This window comes from Anas platyrhynchos, chromosome 5 (genome assembly GCF_047663525.1).
Source record: "Anas platyrhynchos isolate ZD024472 breed Pekin duck chromosome 5, IASCAAS_PekinDuck_T2T, whole genome shotgun sequence".
Lineage (NCBI taxonomy): Eukaryota > Metazoa > Chordata > Aves > Anseriformes > Anatidae > Anas > Anas platyrhynchos.
Window position 1 is genome coordinate 53811832 of NC_092591.1, and position 25536 is coordinate 53837367.

Genomic DNA, 25536 nt, shown 5'->3' on the forward strand with positions numbered 1-25536 from the left:
TATACCTTGACTCAATGAGATGGAAGGATTCTTCCTTATTCACAATGGTAATCTTTTTATGCTCAAAAGTACAAGGACTGGTAATCCCTGTTATCTGTTAACCAAAGCTAGTGAATCCATGGCTAACAAAAGTTGGGATTTTTTTTTTAATTTAAATTTTATATATATATATATTAAAAAACAACACCCAACATTGCATGTTTCATACAAAAAATACCAAACATTTTTGTCACTGTCTTAGAGCAGAGGCTTTCACAAACCATTAGAAAGATTTACAAATAATGTCTTTAAATGATTGTCTACTGTTACTTAATAGAAAATCCTTGTCTAGCATGCAACTGGCAACACAATTCAGAAAAGGTAAGACAAACTCAGTCTATAACCAAGTTTTAATACTGGCTATTCTGGTGATCTGAAAAGTTCTTGTCCTGTATACTGAGGCTTATATTTACCATCTTTTTTAAACATGTATGACAGCATGCTTTGTTGTATTGTAGGACAAGCTAAAATGCTTCTGTAAATTATCATTCATTTTCATTGAACTGGCTTATTAAAAAATACAGCTATCTGCTTCTTAAGTTACATATATTCTAGGAATGTTGTTTATAACACATTTCTTGCTTCTTCAAGCATCTTACTTCTTTTCCCCTTAAAGGACTGTCAGCTTCCATGTAATTACCAAATGTACACACCACATTTCAGAGAAAATAACTGAAGAAATTTCAGTTACGATGATAATCATTGGTGTCTCTTTCTTCCTCCTAAGTACATATAAGCCCGATTATTATCTCTTGTCTCACTGCTCACTTTCGTAAAGAGAATGGAATTATTCATAAACTCAGATAGCAACCATTTTACGCCCAGGAATTAGTTTCCTTTTCCATCTGCTCTGTGGATTATGGATTGTGTTCTGCACTGTCTTCAGTTTAGCAGTTTCAATAGCATATTGTACTGAAGTTAAAGATGCAAGCTAGCTGGTTTGGCTTATCTATTTAGTGAAAGAGACCACACTTTCTACATTACCTGCGAGATTGTCTGGTGTCATAGGAACAAGAATCAACAAGTTTCAAAAGGGTTTTAATTAAGGGAAGGCTTTAATTAAGAGAAGCTTGTGCTTCACTGCAGTGTTAGCATTGCAAATCCGGCAATCTCAATGCATTTCTTTTCTCCATGTGACAATATAAAGATATATCCTCTAAAGAACTACCAGAAGGCATCACAGTTGACTCACCATTGGCGTCTTGTACTTGTGGCTCACCACTTCTTTAGTTTCAGGAACTAAAACCGGACGGGCAAGAGACAAAACAAAAAGTTCAAAAAACGAGAGGAAAAAGGGAAAGAAATAGCACAATGTTCCCATAGGAAAGGGAAGGGATGCACACAGACAGCAGGTGCAGGAACAGGGCATCTCACTATCCCTCACTTCTAGATACTTTTTTTTCCTCTTTGCTTACATTACACGTCCTTGATGATACTGGTAATGTCATAATGAATTACTCAGGTTGGCAAAATATTTCATTGTCTCTGTTTGGAAAATCACAATAGATATTTGATGATTCTTAAAGACTCTGGCTTTTCTAATAATATTTATTCCTGCTAGCCAGCAACATTAATGGCAAAATATGATTAATACCTAGTGCAATGAAACAAACCAACAATTCCATAGGAGTCTGTCAGTACTTGATTCCCAAAGATTTTACCCTTTAGATGTTTGAAACCTTCCCTGCTGACTGAATAACAAATCTCAAAAGAGCTGTTGGACACTCTGGTAGTAACCTAGTGAAATCCAGAAGGTTAAAAAAAAAAAAAAAAAAAAAAAAAAGGAAATTAGGGAGTTGTTTTTTTTTTTCTAAACTGGAAGACTGTTTCCCATCTGTATTTCAAGAGTTTCTCAAAATAGTCTTTTTCCTGTTTAGGAGGTGCGTGTTTGTTCCTTTTAACTTGACATACTCACTGAAAATGTTCTTTGCTTTTGAACAAATTGCCTTAAAGTAAAACATGGATTTCAGTTACATATCCTCATAAAATACCAGGCTTTACTTGTTTTGCAGATTTTATACAAAAAGAGGATTAGGGCACTGATGAAAAATCTATTACCCCGAAAATTTCATGTTGCTCCCTTGCACTGCCTCAAACTAACAGTAAGAAAGAACATAATAAAGCTAAAGAAAAAGTTGTGTTTTGCTCTCACTGTGGAATGCATAAAGTGAGCTGTAACCATCCCATCAGTGTGCACTGCATCCTAACTGCGCCTTTAACCTCACACTTGGTCTACAAATATTGTTGTGAACAGATACCATGGGAAATCACCAGGAGAGAACAAAGACCACATTAAGAACATACAAATGGCAAATTTTAAATGTTAAGATCAGCATAATAACAAGACCAACTCTGAATACTTCCCTTCCAGAATAGCTGCAATTTGCCATGGGATTTCTGTATCACAACAAAAAAAATTTTAGAAGCAGTAGTATAGAAATTATGCAAAACCAAACCATACCAGGTTCATAGAGGAAGGGTAAGTGATTTATTACACACTGTACTAATGACGAGAAAAGAAACAGAGGCAGATGAGTTCAGTATGAGTAACTAGGAAAAATCCACAACAAAGCCTATCCATGCAGATGTCATCTTTTCAACTATATGACACAGATAAACGTTGGAGAGGGAGACGGATCACGCTCTAGAGGGCCAGAAGTAGGCAGTGCAGACTGGGTTTGGAAAGGTACTTGAAGTACAAACCAGTGCCTACCAATTCTAGTATGCCATGGTATTGTCATTCCTGAAAAAAAATCTAGTGAAAACTACAGAATATGATTTTAAGAAGTAATGAAGTATTTGTTTGATTTTTCAGTTCTGTTTTCTCGGACAGATGGCTGTTACATTAATGACTGAAAAACGGGAAGTGCACACCCAGGCTGCACTGCCCCAGTGATACCAGTAACTAGAGTTGGGAAGATAAGGAGGTGCACATCCAAGCTACCTTACCCGTTGGCACCAGATGTTCCAAATTAACTCCATGTCACCAGGGGGTAAAGGTGGGAGTGAGGCTGGTGCACAGCCAAATAGGGTAGGATTTTTACAGCTGTGTAAGTCTCACTGCCCACTGGATAACATATAACTGTTCATATACTCTTCAAAAAGCAGGAAGGGAAAGCTGTAAGGACCTTGGGCCACAAGGGAAGGAGAGAAGGGAAACTGTAAAATCTCGTATCATAACTGATAACAGGAAGAGAGGGAACAGGAGAGCACCTAGGCAAGGTACCATCTTCCTCACTTTGCAGTCAGTAAAAATTGCCTTTTCTTTAAGTACAGTACTCCTTCACAGTCCTTTCAGTGTGAAAAATTCTCCTGAGAGGACTGGGTTAGGAAGAATAAAAAAGTGGGCTTGGATTTACACCCACAGAAGTCAAAGCACTACCACTGCAGAATACAGAAGGAAAAAAAAAAAAGAAAGGCAACCCCACCCAAAACTCAAATTAAGAGATTAGCAGAAGTACTTTTCTTCTAACATTAAAACTTAATCCTAATGCTGTTATCCTAAGTGGATGAAGGGAGTATATTATTAAGCACCATCCTGCAGCCTTTGGTCCTGTGAATGAAAATATGGCACTACCATAGAATGAGTTCAGGGGACATCACTTTACCTGCTGGAGAATGAAGGTTTTCATAGTAGCCGCGATGAAGGGGCCACAAGAAAGTAAAGCACAAGTACACAGCAGTAACTCAAATTCCAGAGGGAAGAACCTCACATTTCCTCACCTACTTTAAATCTCCATTTCCAGTTGTGGGCAACAATTCCTGAACTTCTCCTTGCACCCTGCTCTGAAATCACTGTTCCAATTTTCATGCTGTGATATAAACCCAGTGTTACACCAACTGACCTTTCATTTCCTGACATTGTTACAGTTGGAGCATTTACGCTTCACAGAATAACATAAAATCCTGTACTGAAGTATTTCCCATCAGACTGGAGTACCTGTTTAGCACACGCCACATTTCTAAGAAGAGAAGAGGAGGCACTACTTCAGCATACTCTCTCTATAGTGAAATAGCATGGCAAGGTTCGCGATGTTTAAACACAGCTTTATAACTTCATTTTGAAGAAGGCCATGCAACCTTTTGGTGAACACTATCGATTCACTTCTAAATTAAAATGTTGATTTCTTTTGAACAGATAAGTCTTCTCATCTTTTAACAATCAAAAGAGCAGCCCTCAGATAAACACTCAATTCTGTACTACAAGAGAGCTTGGCTTTTCTGCAACATCTATCTTCCTTTCTTCTTTTTCTTTATTAGCTGGATGGGCAAATCGTAAATCTCATTTAGTATCTTTAAATGGTTCTTCTCTCTGACCTCTATTTTGGGAGTAGGGTATTTTTACTTTATAAGTTATTTAATTTTTCAGCTTTTGCTTGTAGCATTCAGCTCCCAATTTTGTTTCTCTTACTTCTGAAAAATACCCTTCCGTAAGTTCCTTATCATACATCTAGATTTTACAGAAGCTCCTTAATTACAAATTTTTCTGTAAAACAACTTTCTTTTTTTCTTTACAGTTATTATTTAGTAGCTAAAAGTTGTATCGCAGAGTCATCAACAGAAGTTGATTGGGAATACCTAAAACAAACACTGTCTGTCTTCTTGAGCAATTTAAATACATTTTAAAGAACACTTAGTGTTAAGAGAGAACTTTGGGTCTCCAAAAATGACCCAAGATTCATTCCTGATCCAATCTCTTCTCTTGGAAAGGCTGAAGCCATGGTTTGAGCTAATTTTTTGGCTTCTGAACTCTCATATTTGTAAAATCCATCAATAAAGTTTTACCACCTTAAGCAGTTTCTGTGGAAAGTAAAATCAATCATGTCCATCAGGGTAAAAACATGATACTAAAGGAATATGCAACCATATAATGCAGTCATCATTGATCATTTAAACTACTAGAAAATTTTCTAGTGGTTAAATTCATTAATCCGATCATTTGAACCATGCATATTTTCAGACAAGGGGAAAAACTGTTAACAGTTTGAAATCCCAAAATTCTGGGAGATTAAATTCATTTATGGCAAAAAACAAGCAAACAATAAATGTCAGAAAGGTTTTACAATTTGAATACCTTATAACTTTGTATCACCAAAAGGAGACAACACATTAAGGATGAAGACATTAATTCCAGCACTCTCATACTAAATTTCTTTTACATCGTGAGAGAGAATCATCAGTCAGAACCTTCTATTCACAGCACCAAAGAACAATCAGTCTTGGTAAACGGAGCTCCAAATATAGATTTTGATTAACAGCCAAAGTATGCTGATCTAGTAAGGAAGCAAAACTGTAAATTGTATCGGAGATGGGTGGAAGAATAAATCAATCCAGGTCTGGGGAGTATTTCAAGAGAACAGTATGTATGGATAATTATTATGGAGAGCCACATCTACAGCCACTCTTTCTTTTTTAAGACAACTATTTAAGTATAGACTGACTGACACTGAATAGAAACCCAGAACTTTCTCCAAACTAGACTGTAGGCAGATTATACATAACGGCAATAGCGCGCCTAAATAACACAAATTCTCTATTCTTCTTAATCTTTACCACTCTTTACTAGTTATGCTCTGAAACAAAAGCCACAGCCTAATGTGCAACCTTACAAAAGATGATCTACAACAAAAATTAAACTCCACACAAAGTGAAGAAGAAACTTGTAGCAATGCTTTTTTTTTTTTTTTTTTTTGCAATGAAAGCACAGTATTGAGAAAGATCAACTGCAAGTCTTGCTCAGAAAAAGATGATTTCCCAGAATCATAAAAAGGAACATACCAAAGGAAAATCTTAAACAGAGCAAAGATAACTGCTGTTTTGTTTGCTTCACAAAACTCAGAACATCTTCTTTGTCTATTAACAAAGAATACTTAGGCCACAAATATTAATATGATGAAAATGAACACATAAATTTTTATGCTGTCACTCATCTCCCTGTTAGGCAACAACTTCTTAGTGCAATCTACATTCTTCTTCTATCTTTGAAACTGCAGTGTAACTCTGAATCTGAAGATTGGAAATTTGAGTTACTGCCATGTGAGTACAGACCTAATATCAAAATAATGTAATTACCAAATTCCTCCAGGACAAAGACTCCTCGCACAGTATTGCACTTTTTAATGTGATTCAGCTCTATGAAAACCTACAAAAACAGGAGAAAAATAACACAAAATTAGTAAGTTAAAAAAAATAAAAAAATAAAACCCAAAATTAAACAAAAACATCACCACAGCAGATACAACCTGAAGTGTTGTAGCATACACTACCAGTTCATTTACAGTTTAATATATAAATAAAGGGTGAAATAAATATTCAAAAGACAAACTTGCCACAATGCTAGAAATCAACAAATAACTTAAAAGTGCTAAGAAGCGAAGACAGCAGAAGATGAAGTACCTTCCGCTCCTTGCAGGAGGAGAAAGCATGGAAGAGAAACGAAGGAGTTAGTAACTCTGACATATCCAACAATGCTACCCCTTCAGGCACTCAAATGAGTTATTGCAAAAAAAGAATACCAACACACCTGAAATACAACAGAAGAGGGGGACGAGAAAAAAAGCCAGCTCCCAAATTTGACATCATTTGTAGCCTCTGATCCACCCCAGTTTCTGCCCCTCCATGCATCCTCCTCCGGCACAGAGGGCAGGTTATGGACACTACACCTCCCACCCTGACGCTGACCCTCCTAACCTATCCAGTAATCAAATTTAATCCAGTGAGAAATTACTAATCTCCCTTCTCCCTTACAGCCTTGCACCATTCAAGATTTTACTGCTGTTTATGATATTTAACCTGCTTACTTGCTCTTGAAACCGTCTCCTTTAAAAGTCAACATCGGTGTTCTGCTTTAGGCAGCATGGGAGCATTTGGGCCCTTCTCTATCATACGCTCATTTCACAAATGGCCACTGTCAGCTGGGCAGTCACTTAGAAAACAAACCTGCTTTTAATTCTTTTTTTTTTCTTTTTTTCTTTTTTACAAACATGAACCCCAAAAGGAAAAAACAAAACAAAACAAAACAAAAAAAACCACTACACAACAAAGTTTTCCAGCCTAGAACCTAACTGACAAGATTGTATGAATAAACAAGTTCTGAGCATATTAAGTTTGTTCGATATCCATTATGTTTCACAACATAAAACAGTCCCTTCATGTATGCACAGTTCCAAAAGGATAAGCAAATACACAGACAAAAGAAGCTGTAGAAAGTGCCATAAAGAATCAAATCCACACATCAGATTCTAATACTTTTGCTTTTTCAAGGCAACTGAAACACCAAGACTAACACTGCCCTAACACTCAGAGTGAGTCTATTTCCAGTACCTTAAAGATGCACTTACAGGACTATATTACAATAGCCTGGACTGACACTTCCTACATGCTTATGAAGCCATAACCTTAGGACCTCATTAAAAAAATTACTAGGTACACTACATTGTCTTGGGAAAAAAGGAAAGGAAATCACTGTAACACCTCCTAATCCAATAGTAACCAAATGCATGTAGCCCTAGATGATACACTACCCAGGAAAAGCAAAGGAAGTCAACACCAGAAACCTCACCAGAAGCCTTTTTTTTCTTTATTGAACAGACTTGTTTGTATCAATAGAGGTCAGTAAACATGATCACCATATATTTGAGACAAGTCAGGTTATCAAGTTATTTTTACTACCAGAGAGCTAACAAATAGTCCAAGGATGTTTTCTGATCTGTATCAAAACTTCTGATGTACCTAAATAGAAAATCTTAAGCTTGCCTTCTATTTACATTCACATTCTCAAGGAAAGGAGAACTAATCCTATCTTTTTTTTCCCTTTGTCAGTTTTCACCATGTCTGTATCAGTTCAGTTGGTCAAAAACATTTTTTTTTGAGGGATGGCAATAAAGAAAACCAGACAAAAACAAAACACTTACTTTATTGTACTTAGTTTTCTCTTTCTGTAATATTTTCTGTGAAAAAGTTTTTGCTAGTAATCAAATTTCAAAAATTAAATAGAAAGGCTCAGGTGAAACACTGCTATTTAGTCTGGTAACAGTAAAGTTGGATGAAAGACTTGACTGCCCCAGATTGTCATAATGTGAGCATACACTAAGTAGTGCAGCAAAAGGAGTTATGGGCCATATGATAATTTATTTGTCAAAATTATATTAAGTTACCAATTTTCAGAAGACATATCAGTTGACAGGCAATTTGTCACTACTTTAAGGGACAGAGATGCTCTTCTCTCAGTCAGAAAACAAAAAAGCGTGTAAATGAAAAAAGAGTTACTCACCCTGGGGAAAATGGTTCTTCAAGACAGAGCATTCAGTGTGGATCCTACTGTAAGTGGGTGTATGCCTGCTACATATTAAACTTCCATTTATTTTTGACACAGACAAATTCTTAACTGGGACAGTCACCCAATATTATAACTTGTAGATTTAAACTTGGAATTTTGTGAATAGCCTGCCAATGTCACAGGTACACCTGACTCCTCCTTATTAGGGAAAGACTTCCTCTGACCTGCTAGGCTCAGATAGACTTCAACATTTTTTTCTTCTTAAGCTTATTTACACTGCCAGTATGGTGAGACAATTTGCAAATGCCAAAGACAGCTAACATACTTCAGTAGTAGGCTGGCCCACCATGCATCTAAAACATTTCCAGAGGAATTCATATGAGGCAGTGCTAACGTACACAAGCTACAGATCAAGAGCCTTAAAAAACAGTTTCATGAAATCCAGCACCATTGTAACACTGAAACCAACTGTATTATTTCTGTGACTTTCAACCAAGAGGAGCAACAGAAAACCCTTCCTTTTCCAAGCTGTCTTGCCAAAAAAGAGTACTTGGAAAGAAGGCTGAAATCGGGATCTGGATATGGAGTAAAGAACTAAGACGAAGAGGAAGCTGTGTCTGATGAGGTCCTGTAGCCATTGCTTGGTCAGTTTTGACAGTTTTCAACAAAGAAATGGCTATAGGTTCCTGGTTTTAATCATATATGTGCATATTCTGAAATTAACTGCCTTAGGGAGCAATCCATTTAATTTATATGAGAAATGAAAAGGACAGTTTATCTAAAACAGCAGACTTCTTATTAAATCAATCTGATTGATGAGTATTAGAATAAGAATGCAAGCATCCTTCAGCTCCAAAGATGATGGAATTGAAAAGGATATTCTTGTATGGTACAACTAGTAGGAGTACTTTACATAAGTGCTACAGTTGTGTATTCTTTACAGACCCTCAACTGGCAGACTTTTGATGTCTACCTAGACACTATTTTGATATGGAGGAAAACTAGGGTGCATCTTACCTACTCAATTCCCTTGCCCACTGACAATGTAAATCTAACAGACTCAGGAGTTCAACATATTCAATATCCATACTAAATAATGCGAACTCATCTGGCTGCAGCCTCATTGGAAAGTGGAGGAAGAGAAGGAATAATTTTACAGGTGGGGAAGACAGCTGGCATATTTCCTGGGTCTTATCTGTCAATTTGCACAGACCATCCTTCAGAAAAGATGTACTAATTTTCATCACTGACAGCAAATTAGAACACTGTCAGCAAGGACATGCTAAAGCTACTACTCTAGGAGTGCTGCTGGTAACACAGGACTCAGTGACTGTAATACTAAATTCAACCATTAATGGTCCCTTCAGTCCCATAGTAAGAATCAGCACTAGGTTTCCCTAAGGCTTCTTTCAAAATGTCATTCCAGTCTTTCAGTAAAAAAAAAAAAAATAAAAAAATAAAGCCATAGAGGTAGACTGTTTCATCACAGAGCAGGTTTGAAATACTACAACAATAGGTCAGCTGTAGTCCAAGTTCTACCCTGGTAATAGGAAGAAAATTTAAGGAGGCTCACAACACTCCAGTCCTTATACTGCCATATATGAACATGACGATGCCGTGATCTTGAGAGAAGTATTAAATAAAGATTTTGAGATGGACGTGCACTTCCAGTGGGATCTACACTGATGTTTACTCAAAGAAGGACAAAGCTTGTGTGGAGAGAAAAGTCTAGTCAAGAGGAAAGGAAAGGAAAAAGCACTCCACAGAGGACTGACAGAAGCTTTTGTTACTTACACACACACACACACGCACTCTTTTTCTCCTAAAAGTGGATTCTACTGTCTAGCACAGCATGCATTTAATATCATATGCAAAACAAAAAAACACAAAGCAAAATAAAAAACAAGGATCAAAGGAAGCAACAGAAACTACATCCACAAAAATGAAGAAATGGCAATTCTAGTTGTGTTTCCTCTATGCCTATAAGATCCGCTCTTTGGAGGGAAAAAAGAATCAATAATTCATTCTTATTTTTGTGAATTACAGCAAGAGCCACTTTCTTGTTCTATTCTCATTCTAACTTCAACAGATTCCTCATTTTTTAAAACATGACAGACTACATATGATGTAAGTCACCTTTTGCATCTGCAGTATTCAAACACTGTATCTCTAAGGCTGACAGTTTATACCACCAGGATATGTTCACAATGTGAAGCATTATGGCAGTTTAGATTACCAGTGATCAATTTTTCTCTCCCTTGATATGCTGCTACCATTTGCTTTGTGCTTACACAATTCTGACCACCAGAAACAAGAAGTTGAAACCTGTATCAACTTTTTTTTTTTTCAGTTCATTACAGTTCTCATGAGGATCTCATTTCAGTGTGTTTTTACATATATGTAAAATGTGCATGTGTGCTTTTGTGTAAATACACACATGTACTTTTATTCCCATCAACATCCATCACACTATCCCTTGTTCTTCCTGATACCCTGGCAAGAGGAAACACAGATGTAGGTGTGCTGCAAAAAGCTTCATGCTCACATAGTCATCTTATGTATTTCCCTCATACCTGACTGTGCATAAATTTCAGGTTAATTCCTTCCAGTGTGACCTGCAGAAGACCTCCTTCACCAGTTTTCATATCCTGCACAGGAAACTCACCACCCAACTCAGGGCCTGTGATATGTTAAGAAAGAAAAAGAAACACAAACAAACACACACACACAACAGAGAGAGGGTATGGGAAAAGGGGAAGAAAAGAAGAAACAGAAAGCAGTCAGCCAAGTCGTGGTATGTTCAAGTATTTTCAAGTATTTTCAAGTTTGATTTGACTGGTAGTTACTCCTCTTTAAATATGACACTATACAGATGTTTTGCTTTTGCTTGGATCCAGAGTGAGATATATGGGGGCAAGCTAATGGTAACATTCTGTGCTGTGTACACACCGTACAAAGCTATTCTCAAATTTCCAACTAAAGGCCCTTATATTTAAAGAAATTAGTAACAAAGCCTAGATGATTGCAGATTAAGCAACAAATATTCCCAACAAGTAAGATCTTGTACCTGGTTTAATGCTTTGCTGTCTTGCTGCTGCTCGCTCCATGCTGTCTTTTACACAGTAGTATAATTCCCGACACTAACATATAAAAGAGTAAAACAGCGTTATTTTCCCACATTACAAGGGAAGCAAATAGCAAGATTCTAAAAAAAAAAAAAAAAAAAAAAAAAAAGCCTCATGTGGTACACAACAACAAAACCCTGTAAAAATTCAACCACAGCTAATTACTTTATTGTATTTATATATATATATATATAAATTATTTTTTTTTAAGTTGACAGATAAACTACTTCATAGCTAAATTGCCCAAGCTACAGTCCATGCCATGGCACATGGTCATGGAAAATATAACCAATATAACCAAGTTTACTCATTTTCCTAATGCAGAAAAAGCTTAAAAACAATAGCACAATCCCTCCCTTTCTCTCGTTGATTCAGAAATCAATGTTACCGGTCATGCTCATTTAAATTATCTATTCGTTATTTATGTCAAATAGAAAACTATGGCTTAAGGAAATTATCTAATTCTAACTCCCCTCTCTAATATCAAATAATAGTTAAGCCATAATCTCAGAGTAAAATTTAGGAGAAATTTCTATCCAAGGCCCAAAATACATACAGTTAGCTTTCTGAGTAACTTCTGTAGTGTACTGATTTTGTCGTTCTCTTTATGCCTGCATTACGATTACGTGGTCCATGTAAAATTATTTTTTTGAAGCAGAAATCTAATTCCTTTGCCTCAGAAATAATAGCTTTTCAACATATCACTTGCAGTTGCAAATCTTTATCTCTTGCTTGCTGGTCATTGTTCAGGCGTTACTGGAGTTTAAGAGTTGCTGGATTTTTTGTAATAGGTTTAAAGCTATTTCTTTATATTTGCAAATAATTCTAAGGAGAAGAAAATGGCCTTCAAATCAGTGGAGAAAGTAGACATGCATGAAATCAGCAAAATCATACATGGGCCAAAAAAAAAAATCATCTGTTTTGTCAGTTTGGATTTTCCGTTAAAATCAACACAATTAAATCCATTACTAAGGTAAAGTATTATTTAGCTTTACCCCATGAATCTACCACAGTATTTCAAATATCTTTGTAAGCCTCCATGCTCACTCAATATTTGGTAATTGAAGTGTTTTCCCTCATGGATCAGAATTCAATCAGACACTAGACTCTCTCTGTATTCTTCAAACCCAAAAAAAAATATATCAAGTAAAAGCTACCCTTTTTTAAAATTACATCCTGTTGTACTACTGCCTCCAGGTAAATGACAAAGCATAATGCCAACTTCAGGTATCAATGCTGTTAACAGCCACTGCAGTTTAATAATCAGTACTGGAGAGGGAATACAATTATTTGATTAAAACATGGAATATGACATACCAATATATTTGTTCTGCACTGACTTATCTCATTATTAAATAAAATGTGTACCTTCTTTGTGTAGAACTTGTTCAGTTGCGTCTCCTGACCATTCCTCCGCCAGAGGCACAGCACTTTTGTTTTGGGACAGTAAGTCATGTTTATGAGTTTCTCATACCACCAACGTTCATACACAGTTCCAATGTTGCTTCTCAGCACAATGCAATCATCACACACCTGGGAGCACAAGATGTTAGATGAGATTTCTAATACTATTTATTGAATGCTACTAGTTGCATTATTATTTGTTCTTGTCTCTACCTCCATGAAAAATATGTCTCCTGTTGTGTCTGTCCCAGCATGGACTACAAAAGTCTGCTTCTTGATGTGGCGGCTGCCGCTGGGTCTCACAGGGAGTTCTCGTCCATTCTAGATAAGAAAAAATGCCATCGTGAATGAATTTTGAAAACAATTTTCTTGAAAAATGTCCAGTAGGTGACACTAGAAGCATTTTCAACAAACAAGAGGAAAAAAAAAAAAAGTATTTTTAATACAGCTGATCAGAGGCAATTTTGGGCAAAGCCTTAGGCAAGCTACTGCACTAAATTCAATTTCAAAAAAAGTGACTATGAGAGTTATCACAGAAAAACCTTCAAGTCGGTACCACACTCAGTATGTGCTAGTGTGTTGTTTGGGTGCCAACTACTGTTAATATTGCAGTAAAATGGCCTGCTTATTCCTCCAATTAACTATAAGAGAATTACATATCCTTTCTGTACAGAAAAAAAAAGTTCCAGTTGTAGAAGTGCTCTGGAAAATTAGCTCTCAGGTGGCTTATTGTGCATCTACCCTGGTGAAAGCTGTGTTCAAAGCTCTCTAGTTTTATTAACTTAACTCTTAGCCTATATTCTTAATGAGCAACATAGAATGTAAAGTTTACTCTGCATTATAGCTGACAATGTGAATAGTTTTGAATAGAAACTGATCCAGACAAACCTTATGACCTGGTGACCCATGGAAAACTAAACACTTGCTACAGTTTTAGTAAGAACAAAGGTTCCCCTCAATAAAAGTGGTATTAAGAAAACATTAGGGTTGCAAAGATCTCTAGTACTGAAATCTCATGTTTATACATATTTATATCATAGTTCCATTTGATTACTGCATATAAGATTATAAATAGGGTCATATCATCATAGGCTTTGTGCTGTACTTATAAAGGCAGTTTTTAATAATCCAGTTTGGTTTTAATACTCCTATCTTAGTATTGCAGAGCATTTATAGAAGAATTTTGAGGTATCTTTTTCCCCTTATACTGGAACTCCCACAGATACATCACTCATCACTGTATTACCTACCAGATTGGCAAGCTTGTCTAGAATATCATTTATTTGCTGGCTGTGCACCAATCCAATATGTGATTTTCCCATTAGACGACGCACCTTTTTCCTAATATCATTCTTATTCACCTGGAAAGCACATATAAAGACAGTTACTTTCCTGTAATCACAGGCAACTCCTCATGTCTCCCAAATTCAATGTATTTTGGTTTCCATTGCTAAGCCTACTCATTGCAGCTCAATCATGCTAGGTCCTCTTTAGCCCAGCAGTACCAGCAGAAGTTGCACATGAAAGTTGACTGGGAAAAGTGGTGTAAGTGGTACTGAGCTAAACAGATTTCCTGCCTACTCTCGTACAACAAAGCAGCAATTCCATTACCCCCCACTTCTAACTACTGACATTCCAAATACACCCAAATGCCATCTTAAAACTTACCTTCACATTCCATTTATATCAGGAAAAAATCAATACCTTGCTTCTCTTTCCCCACCCAAAAATTTAGATAAAATAAGTTTTCAAACTATCACCTGCGTACACCTAGTTTAACTGTCAGGCTGTTGCACAGCATAGTGCATTAAAACTGTTACAGGACTGTCCTGGTAACATGATGTACTACAGGCAGTTCCAAACATGATAAAAATTTTAGAAGATTGATTTTCTAATGACTTTTGATGTAGAATTGCATTATCTACGAAGTAACACAAACTAAAAGAAAGATATTATTAGTAGCCACCTACAGTATTAAGGTCCACTGAATGAGGAAAAAAAAGGTTGCTTAAAAGTCATTGCAAATTATATGTTGAGTTGCATATTGATGTGCATATTTGCAACCTGCCCATATTCTCCTTTCACCTCTGACTTCCCTAAGAAAATCTGGAATTTGCAGTTGTAAGGGAATCTGATTAGATGATGCTGTCTACCTATAACTCATGCTCTTGATTGTAAGAATGTCCTCTTAAAGGTACTGGTAGGGCTAAAAAGTTTCTATCTTGAATAGAAGTGTATGTGCACACTCATTGCATAGGACTACTTAAACTCAAACAATGAAACTCAAAGAATCTCCACGTTCTGAAATAATTCCTTAAGATCCGATGTTTTATAGTATTATTTTTTACTATACTGTTCTGATCTCTGAAAAGAGATGTATGGTTTCCAAACACCACCAACAAAACATACTGCTTAAATATGAGGAGTGATCTATTAAAAAAGTTACCTTTATCATAAGCATATAAGCAATCATATTATGTAGCAGCGTAGCCAACAAGCGGTCCTCATCATCCTCCAAACGCTTTCGATCATGTTCTCCCAGGGAAAGATACCTGCAAGAAGAGCTAGAGCTGAAGTAGGCTCACAGGCATTCTTCATCCAACTCACTACAGCACTGACAGAGAACAGAACACTATTTGTAAAAAGTGCATGGTAAATAAAACCTCCAAATACACTAAGCCAAATGGCCATTTTCCACTAAATTGCTGTGATCACTTTAAACATTGCCATTATTATCTAGTGCCAGTAACTAATATATGCTCAGTTGTAAAGTTTTCAGTGGTCTACTGGACTTACCCATATTCTCTTTTCCACAATTGCAGCTTCATGAGAACTGCTATAAGAACATTCAACTCAAACAACAGCTACCCCCTTTAGAGCTTTACTTCTGCCTTGCAGCTGCATTTAACTCATGAAGGAAGTGTGCAGGCACTCTCTTTTTCTAGTAAGATAGATTTCAAACTGTTTATTTTTCCAAAAACTAACACCCTGGTTAACTAACTAACTAACTGGTATCTTTATTCCACAATACAATCCAAATAAATCCTATGCTTTATTAGTGATCCAGCCTATTGTATCTATTCACAGTATGATCACGATTCCATGACCTATTTCCCTGGAAATACCACCTCTCCATGAGCATTAAGAGAAACATATCAAACCTGAACGCAGTATTTCAGTAGCAGGAGATGCTGACCAGCAGACAAAAGCCTCCCTTTGGAATTGTCAGTTACAGTAACAAGGTTTACAAAGTGGCAATAGCATTTGCAACAGAACTTAAATTATATTCTTTTTACTGCTTAAGCCCCAGGTCTACTGAGAACTTTACCTGTCAATCATCTCCTGGGGTCCCTGGTCCATCCCCATTCCTTCTCTCTCTAACATCACAGCATCCAAAAAAGCATCTTCCCAGAACTGCATCTGGTCCCACAAAGTTGAGCGCTCTTTACCTATGCAACGCATACAAAAATTGGGCGTTTATTCCAGTCAAATACTTTAAGATCAATTATATTTCCTTCCCACACCTTGAAAATACTATATGTCAACACACAAAAAAATCTATTATTAAAATAGAAAAGTAACTTTTAAATCACAAGCAATATCACAACTGAAGTGTACAGTAGAAGAAAAGACATCTCTCATTCTAATTCACAGCATAATTTTTTGAAAACCTTAAAGAAAAGAACCTCTTATCCCTGTTCTTTAAGGAGAATGTTTTCTTCCATATATTGTTAACACTGCCTGAAAGCGACAGGAATATCTCACACAAACACAGATCACAGCAAACACACAGAGAAGTGGAAAGATGAGATTATTACTCATAGAGAAGGTTTCCATTGCAGCATCCTCTAACTGGTCCCAGACAGATCCTTTATCCCTACCTGCACCATTCCATGCAGGTAGGAACAATAAATGGAAAGGATGAAAAAGAGAGGAAGAGAGAGCTCTTGATTAACAGCAAGTCCAGATATACATTAAAAAAAGAACACATAAGAAGCCAATACACTGCTAATTTAAGGTCATGCTCAAAAGCCATGAGTTTAGTAGCCCTCTATTTGAAGACTTAAACTGAACGGTCTTTTGTAAAAGCTCAGCAATACATTTCAGCCTTATGTGCGTAACTAAGATCTTTCTGCCCTCCTTCCAAAAGTTTAAAGAACTAACTCTTATTCAAGAACAAGAGCCTGGAATAAGCTACGTTTTATGCAAACTACTCCAGTCACCCATCTTCTCTTATTCCATCTCCCCAGCAAATCCTTTGCTTTACTCTGAATGCCCTGATGCACCCTCCTATTTTATCAGCATGGACAAACAGGAGGTGGTTAAAATGGTCTCTGGTAATGCACAAATTCCAGTCTGAGCCAGACATGACTCCTCTTGAACCTCAGTCTAAACAATCCCCTTGCCCTCCCTCCCCCAAAATATTTTACCCAGAAGTCCTTCATAGAGATAGACACGCTGGTTCCCATCCTCTTGAACTCTCCCTGGAGTACTGCCTTTGTTATCCTTTACGCTCTGCTTCAGGTTATGAGACTTTGCCTGAAAATGATACAAGAGGTGTCAGACAATTTAATTCTGCAACCTGTAGGGGTGTTTCTTGCAGTCCACTGCAAGTTTACTTAACAGATAGGGTTTGAAAGTTATATTTCGTAAACACTTCTCCCACAAATGTTGAGAAAACAAAAAAATTACTCTGTTAAAAAAAAAAAAGAATTGAATTTTACTGCACACATATCTTCCAGTTAGAAGAGGATATTTAAATGCTATGACTACACTTCAGTTAGTTTTAAAGTATTGTTTAAAAAACAAAACAAAACAAAAAAACAGAAGAGCTGCTAAACCTATGATGATGGGTCATCACTTTCCTGTATCAAAGAGCTGCCAAGATTCTACCAAGCAGGGGATCAGTTCCTTTTAATTAAGTAAATTCAAACAGTATCACCTGAAGCTGTTTCGTTTCTGAAGGGTAATTAAATGACAGTTGGGTTGAGAGTAATATTGAATGAGGGTGTTAAGAGCCTGTAACATGGCGTGAGATGTGAACTGACTATTCTCAAAGAGCCACACATTGCACAGTGTATGAAGAAAGGTACATGGATCCATACAAAAAGTAATTAATTATTTAATATCTTGTTATTGTAAATCATTGTTGATTAACCCTTAGAACAGAATCAAAGAACCTCTTTCACACATTCACTAACATCAACATGATTACTGTACAAAAATTAAAATAAAAAGGAAGGTATGCAGCATCCTTACAAAAATAGAGCTAGTAGCAGAGTTTGTCTCAATTTCACTGTCTGACACAGTGCCCCTGGATCCTGTCAGATTGCCACCATTTTCCACACTTGGGCCATCACCAGCATTGCTGCTCAAGTCACTGTCAGCTCCTAATGTCTCTCCAGAGCTGTTACTAACCTGTGGAGAAAAAGAAAGCTGTTATCTTCAGTAGACAAGACACTGTAGAGAGAAAAGTTTTAAAATGTTTCCTCTTAAGGCATAAAATAATAAGCTGTACAACCAAAGGCCACATTTGCCTTTTCTCTTTCAGTGATACTATTCTTGCACAAAATCCCCATAAAAAATGAAGGTATACTCAATACAACCTTCAGAAAAAATACAGAACTGTTTAGTTTGGAAGCAACCTGTTAGGATTCTCTATAGTCCAGCCCCCCTGCTCAAGCAGGGTCAGCTAGTGTATGTTGTTGAGAACCATGTCCAAACAAGTTGTGAAAATTTCCACACACAGCAATTCTATAACCTCTGTGGACATGCTGTTTCAGTGTTTGACTGCCCTGAAAATAAAATATATAAGTGTCTTCTTGTGTTCAGATGTAATTTTCTGTGCTTTGACTTTTGTGTTGATTGCCTCTTGTCCTGACAGCAGGTACTACTACTAAGAAGAGTTTGGCTCCCTTATCTTCATTCCCTCCTGTATGGTATTTATACACATCAGTAAGATTCCCCCTGAGCCTTCTCTTCTCCAGGCTGAAGAGTCCCAATTCTCTCAGCTTGTCTGTGTTACGGAAAATGGTGTCAAGGGCTTTACTAAAGTTGTAGTAAACACATCCACTCTCTCCTCTCATACAGCAAGCTAGCCATCTCATTGTCTGAAGTTATCAGCTTGGTTAAATGTGATCGCCTCTTTGTAAATCCACATTGACTTCTCCCAGTAACTTTCTTCTTTCATGTATTTGGAAACATTTTACAGGAGAATTTTCTCCATCAACTTCTCTCTTTACTCTCTTCCAGTCTTCAAGAACCTCTCTCAACCACTGTAACTGCTCAGAGACAATGAAGTGTGGCCTTGCAGCAGCATCAGCCAGCTCCTTCAACACTCTTAGCTGCAACCCATTAGACCACATGGACATGTCAATCCAGTTTGTTGAAGTGCTCTCTAGCCTGATCCTCCTCCACCAACAGTAAATCTTCCTTGCTCCAGATGTTTCCTCTGACACCATGGGCTGGGAATTCCTGATGGTCAGTTTTACCAGTAAAGATTTGTCTTGGCTTTCCTAACTCTACCCCTGCCAGATGGTACAGCAAGTGTACAGTACAGGTGATCAGTAGAGCTGTACTGGAAGCAAGCAGACATTTTCATATGGTTCAAACACTTAAAGGTAATACGTCAGAGGTTTTTTCTTGCTTTTAATGCATCAAACCATCTGCATTTTTTGTTCTCAAGTTACATTCCTATATAGATGGTTTATGCACAACTAAGCCATATTTATAAAAGGATTGCAAACCACTAGTTCCACAAATACACCAATATGTACGAATATGTACCAGCAACAAGCATCACATATGATGAATACAATCTGCTAATAAAATGGTATATATATTCTGGCAGACACACATGCTTGCTACACAGTCAGAGGCTCTGGAAAGAGAACACATCATAGGCACGCTACTATGGGTGAGAGATAGTATGCAGTCATACTGTACACAAAATGTAGGCATGAAATGCCCTACCCCGCTTTACCAGGAAATGAATTACATCAAGTTTTCACTTTGGACATATCCTACCACTGTGCTAACTTCAGAATCCTGGCTGGTACTTCGGACCATAACTGCTGGTCCTCCACTGGGAAGAGAGTCGAAATCACTCTTCTGCAATCAAACATACAGAGGACAGGAAGCAAAGTCACATCAGTTGAGTTTTTATCATCATGAGAACCCCACTTCCCATTCCCTTGGGATCTTAAATCACATGCCTTATACTTCATTGGTTCATGAAGCCAACCAAGTAAGATACTACTGCCTGCAAGTCAGAAAGGCCTTGGGGTCCTACAACTGAGGAACTAGCAAAGACCAGTACCCTAAAGAAAGTGGGGTAAAGGGGAAGGAATTACTAGATGAGCCTATCAAGTATTCTCAAAATCTAGTTTTCCCATAGTTAAGCAGCCAACAGAAGAATCTTCCATCTTACCACATAAATAATGCAAGTGTAGGAGCAACTCACCTGAGAACCTGAGGCCAAACTGAGGCCACTGTCTGCACTGATCTGGGATTTTTTCTCATCTGTTTCTCCCAAATCAAAATGTTTCACACCTTCTGGCCCTGAGTAAAGGGAAAAATAAACCATTATTGTATCAAGAAAAAACAGTACATCAGAAGGCAGATGACAGACTGAAAGCAGGAACAGTACCAAGAAAACAAACTTGCTTTCTTGTTCCTTGTTTTTTATTCCTTGGTACTGTAAACAACAAGGCCAGCAGGACACATCTGCCATTCTTCAAATGTTAGTTTGAATTTCAAGTATTCAAAAGGCATAGCCCAACAGTGACTATCACTAAACAGTACCTTTGTTAGCCATTCAATAGAGAAAAGAGGACAGACAAAGGTCAAGTAAGCTTCCAGTTACAGTAACACATGCAGAGCAGTTGCCATTCAACTCTAGGAAGCCACTTCCTTTATTCCTGGCAAAAATAAGGGATACCTAATTGCTTGGAGTCATTATCCTTTTTAAAATAGCTAATTTGCTCAATGTCTTACAGTGCATTTGTTGCTCTGAGGTTGCCCACAGCAACTATCTCAGCAGTAATCAGGCAACACTCTACAAGAAATAATCGGTGATTATCAGTGTTACACTAGTTAGAATATCAAGGAAGAAGCTTGTATGATGCTGTACTTTGTAATGTTTGCCAATTATACAACAAATGGCTCTCCAGAGTTGGCAATCACACAGGTCAGTAGTGAGAGAAGGAAACAGCAAGCCTTTAGTCATGCATTTGTTAACCTGCTCAATTGAAAAGAAAAAAAAAAAAAGAAAAAAAAAAAGAAAAAAAAGAGAAAAAACTTTATGTTCAACTTCCCATGCAGTTCTAGAACCATATCATCTATTGTCCTCTGATGGGATGGCAGAAGGAAAAGAGAATGATGGACAGGTAGAGCCTGAAAAGAAATTTGGATAAGCACTGCATGAAGTAAGTAATGAGGCAGGAAAAGAATGCGTTATAGACTGTACACAGATTATCACTACTCTCAGAAAGGGGAAGAGACTGAATGCAACACTTCTGCCATATCCATATCTGCCAACTATTCAGTAACAGGAAGGCATGATCCGCAGCTGGAATAGTTGTATTAGATACCCATGACTCTATCCAGTATCTCTAAGCAAACAATGCCACAGTCTCTTATAACCACTAATCACAACAACCTGGGAATTATGAACATGTTTGTGTTATGTGTAATATTAGAGAGGGCAAGACAGCGAAAAGGAAAGAAAAAGGGAAGGGAGGCGAGAGAGGGAGAGAGAGAGAGAAGGATAATACACAAAGATTTGTGGGAGTGAGCTTGAGATGGTATGTAAACTCATGAATAGCAAAGCCGTAGGCGGGCTGTGCAGACCATACTAGCTTCCTAATCAACCACAAATTTTCCATGTGAAATGTTTTACAGAAAGTCAATTCCTCATTTATTGTAGTAGTCTGCCTATAGAACCATATGCCCTAGTTACTGTAAGTCAAATTGTAAGACTAATGTCAAACTATAAACAAAGTTATGAAAACTAAAAATATCCTTTATAAAATTTGTAATCTTATTTTCCACTGAAATATATATTGCTCACTTCTAACAGCCATTTTTTCTAGTCCTGAACAATGCCGCAGAAAAAGCTTTAGCATCTCATTAGTACAGCAAGAATACTAAACTTCAGTTGCACGCTTTAAGCAATTTCAAGAGTTCCCTGTCCCAGCACAATTCAGATATATTTCCAGCAGTTTGATTTTTAACACAAGTGAAGCTGACTGATGCAGTTTGGGCATTTGACAATTGTGAGCAATAATGGTAATTGAGTTTCAGAAGTACAATAACCACAATCATATTGTTGTAACTGTCACTTTACAGGCACTTAGGAACCTCCCCTCCCCTTTTTAAAAGGTTGTATATCCATTAGACATTTTTTAAAAAAATCTTCCAGTGCAGGCACCTAACTGAAAGGCCTGGTTTGGGAGAGTAGGTGCGTGAATGTGCTGTGTGTCTGTCACACACTCTCCCACCTCAGCAGAAAGCAACTCAGATCTTAAATGCAGTTTGCTGTACTGCAGAGGTATCCCCAGTTGCTTCCGAAGCTCCATGCACTTAACTGAAGTATTTAACTGGGGAGCCTGAAAGGAAGGTACCAAATCCAGGCCCAGCCAGAATGGCAGGAATATCACCCGTTCAGCTTAGCTGTTAGTTCTCCCCAAACTTCAGTCTGCAAAAAGGGACATTGGGTCTGCAAAGTAGAAATTACACTCATGGTTAGGAAACACCTACTACATCATGTTTTTTATAAACGACCTGTTGTCCTTATGTCATATGTCCCTTTTTATAACAGTGATAACCAAACCAGAAAAACCTGGTACTACAACTGCAGATAACACATATGCATATTTCAACAGATGTTAAGATTTGTGTCAATTTGGACTTCTATTTAGACTCTGCAAACAGGCTCAGGTCATTTCACTCCTCCCTTAATACGGGATATAAAAAACAAAACCTGGTTGATTCCTTATTATGAGGCTGCTCTCTGACAGCCTTCACTAAATACAGTTTTTCACATCCACCTTCTCTCTCCCCCTCTGAAGTGCTTTTTGTTGCACACTGACTGTGGTCAGAAACTGTTCATGGTTGAATGCCAAATAACAACATTTGCCATCCCAAGACTTGAAAGAACATAGACTTTTTCATTCCGGTAACATTCAACCTATATATTCATTTCAAAGACTTGTTAGTCAAAAGTGGTCTTTAACTTGTAAGAAAGGAGATGGAACACCTTCAAATTCTATCTGTTTCTGATATGGTGACGATGCAGAGTATCTGCTTCTCCTTCTTTGTAGAAGGTAACATTCAGGGGAAGAAAAAAACAAAAAAAGAAATAAAAAAAGACAAAAGACATTTGAACACAATTTCCCCAGGGCAAACTGATCTGTTTGGACTCCTCTATAAAACAGGATTTCCTGATAAACCTTTGTTCTTATGGGCATAAAAACTTATGTGCCATAGATGCGAGCTCACTCTGCACCTGGGGAGTTGGCAGTTATGGGGAGGCTGGGAAAATCAGTTTTCTATGTTTTATCGTTTCCTTACTCGTTTTTTCCAAAGATTTTTGCTTTTTCACTTCCTGGTGCTTGTTCCACAATTCTACCCAAGATGCATTGAAAGCAGGAGAGAAAGAGAAAGAGTCAGCGGCCAGTCAGACAGGTGAAAATGGGGAAAAAAAATGAATCAAAAAACCCACCCCCTTCATATAAAAAAAAAAATATGAGAACTACTGAGTGAAGAGTTAGTTAACACACTTTACAAGAAATCAAAGTCAGGATTTGAGCACTGTATCATCTCTCATTTACAGAATTCACGTTAGAGATGACTTCATACAGTTAACCAACTAAGCAAAAAACAGCTATTACAAACATATACAATGCAATTCATCACCGTTCCTGAGAAAGGCCTTTAAGACTGTCAGATATTTCATCCTCCAAAATATGTGCACCACAATAGCTCAGATTAACATAAATGTTTTCATGTTTCTAGTTTGTATTATTGAAAGGAAAGGCACAAAAATAGCAGCAGCAATTATAAGATAACCGAAACTGTAGGTTAACACAATATTTAACCAAAATAATCTTTTGAAAATTATCACAAAGTTTACAAGTTACTTTTGACCTCACGGTATTCTCAATAAATGCTTGGCTCCACCTTATCAACTAGTCCCTATACACAAAAAATAAAATAAAATAACTTCTTCTCATCCATTTGTTCCTATCAGTGTATGAAGAAAGGAAAACAGAGAAGAAAAATGCACAAAATATTAATCATGCTTAATGCTAACTTCCAAAAGCCTACTTACGTCATAACACCCTAAGCTAAGGGATTCCATAACAAGAAAAAATGCAGAGACAAAGGTAAAAAATATCTGGAGTCTGTATGCACTTTCTTCATTTGAAGCTTATACATAAGAAGAATTACTGATGAGATACTTGCACATTTCTAGCATTCTCACTTCTCAACCCTCAGAAATGCACTTAGCTTTTCTGCTTAGTAGTGCCAGATCGTTCCAAGTGCTGACCCGCTGGAGAAAGGAAACATTACAAGCCAACATGCTGAACTAAGTCTCAACGCAGGGGACTGTCCCCTCTCACTTGTATGGTTAAAGCTGAGAATGCTACAGAGGTAGATATGCTGAGAAAAGTAGCTATGGCAAAGGAAAGGAAAAAGCAGCATGATGTTCTTCTATTGCTCTTCAAGGAAAATTCCCGAGGAATTAAAAGGCCACTGAAAGTGTGTCAGGAATCCATCCCGTCCTACAGATGGCAGAAATTAAAGACAGGCTCTAAAAAAAAATCTGTTAAGCACAGTATCTACTAAAAATAATAAAAAATGGACTGTTTTACAGCTGTGGAGAACGGCTCCAAACCATTATCATTAATGTATCAGGAGCAAGAAAAGTTTAGCAAGGAAGAAGATCTAGAAAGACAGCTGTTGGTGTGATTTCTAAATCTGCTCCATGATTTATGGATATTCCTTCAACTTTCATAAGCATGTGGACGGAAAAGATAAAACTGCCTACGGATCCAAACAGCATCCTGTAGGCCTACCTAGCTGACCACACACTGACATATAACCATCTATTCAGAAGTCGTAACAAATCTAATTGTAAAAAGGCTCTTAAATTCTCAGCCTATATGGTTCTATACTAAACACCAGCAGGCTGAAAGTTACAATACCTGGCATTAAATGACTTTTACTTGACGTGTCTGTTAATTGATCGTTACAGTTACTCAAGTTTAACCTATTCCATAGGAACATTTGAGAGTCTACAGTATATCCTAGCACATTAAAAACAGCCTAGATTTTACTCTCATCTTCTCTGTAAAAGAGGAAAAGAACAATCTGGACAGCAGGACCAGAAAGGATTTGATGCAAACAGTGTAGGTAGTGCAATCTTTTCTGTTTCAAAAAACTGTCAATATAGAGTGATCTGCAAGCATTAAACGATTACTAAAAAAAAGTAGTAATGGAGACTTCAGTAAATACTGAAATTTTCATCAAGATTTACTACAACTAATCAGTAAAACCAAACAAACAACTGACATAAGGTGGGAAACTATTAGCTATCAATTTTAAGGCCACTAGTATCCAAATAAAAAGGTCAACGCTACATTAATAACCAAGGACCCTGGAAGCAAGTAAATAACTGATGAGCTT

At 37.2% G+C, this 25536-nt stretch overlaps 1 protein-coding gene across 35 annotated transcripts in view; it reads right to left on the reverse strand.

The window, feature by feature from the left end:
* The window catches only part of MADD (MAP kinase activating death domain), a 65063-nt gene that overhangs the window by 1940 nt on the left and 37587 nt on the right, over nt 1-25536 (reverse strand). For 9 of the 35 annotated variants that reach the window (XM_072039095.1, XM_027458817.3, XM_072039087.1 and 6 more), the window contains 15 exons: nt 23419-23472; nt 20309-20406; nt 19873-19956; nt 18106-18264; nt 17277-17385; nt 16665-16727; nt 16175-16295; nt 15293-15398; nt 14097-14207; nt 13060-13167; nt 12811-12975; nt 11385-11457; nt 10891-10997; nt 6112-6181; nt 1232-1278 (listed from right to left, as the gene is read on the reverse strand). In XM_072039095.1, the coding sequence (XP_071895196.1) occupies nt 1232-1278; nt 6112-6181; nt 10891-10997; nt 11385-11457; nt 12811-12975; nt 13060-13167; nt 14097-14207; nt 15293-15398; nt 16175-16295; nt 16665-16727; nt 17277-17385; nt 18106-18264; nt 19873-19956; nt 20309-20406; nt 23419-23472 (1475 nt within the window). The remainder of the gene's footprint in view (nt 1-1231; nt 1279-6111; nt 6182-10890; nt 10998-11384; nt 11458-12810; nt 12976-13059; nt 13168-14096; nt 14208-15292; nt 15399-16174; nt 16296-16664; nt 16728-17276; nt 17386-18105; nt 18265-19872; nt 19957-20308; nt 20407-23418; nt 23473-25536) is intronic. The other 26 variants (XM_027458826.3, XM_027458824.3, XM_072039097.1 and 23 more) reach the window with 7 other exon arrangements.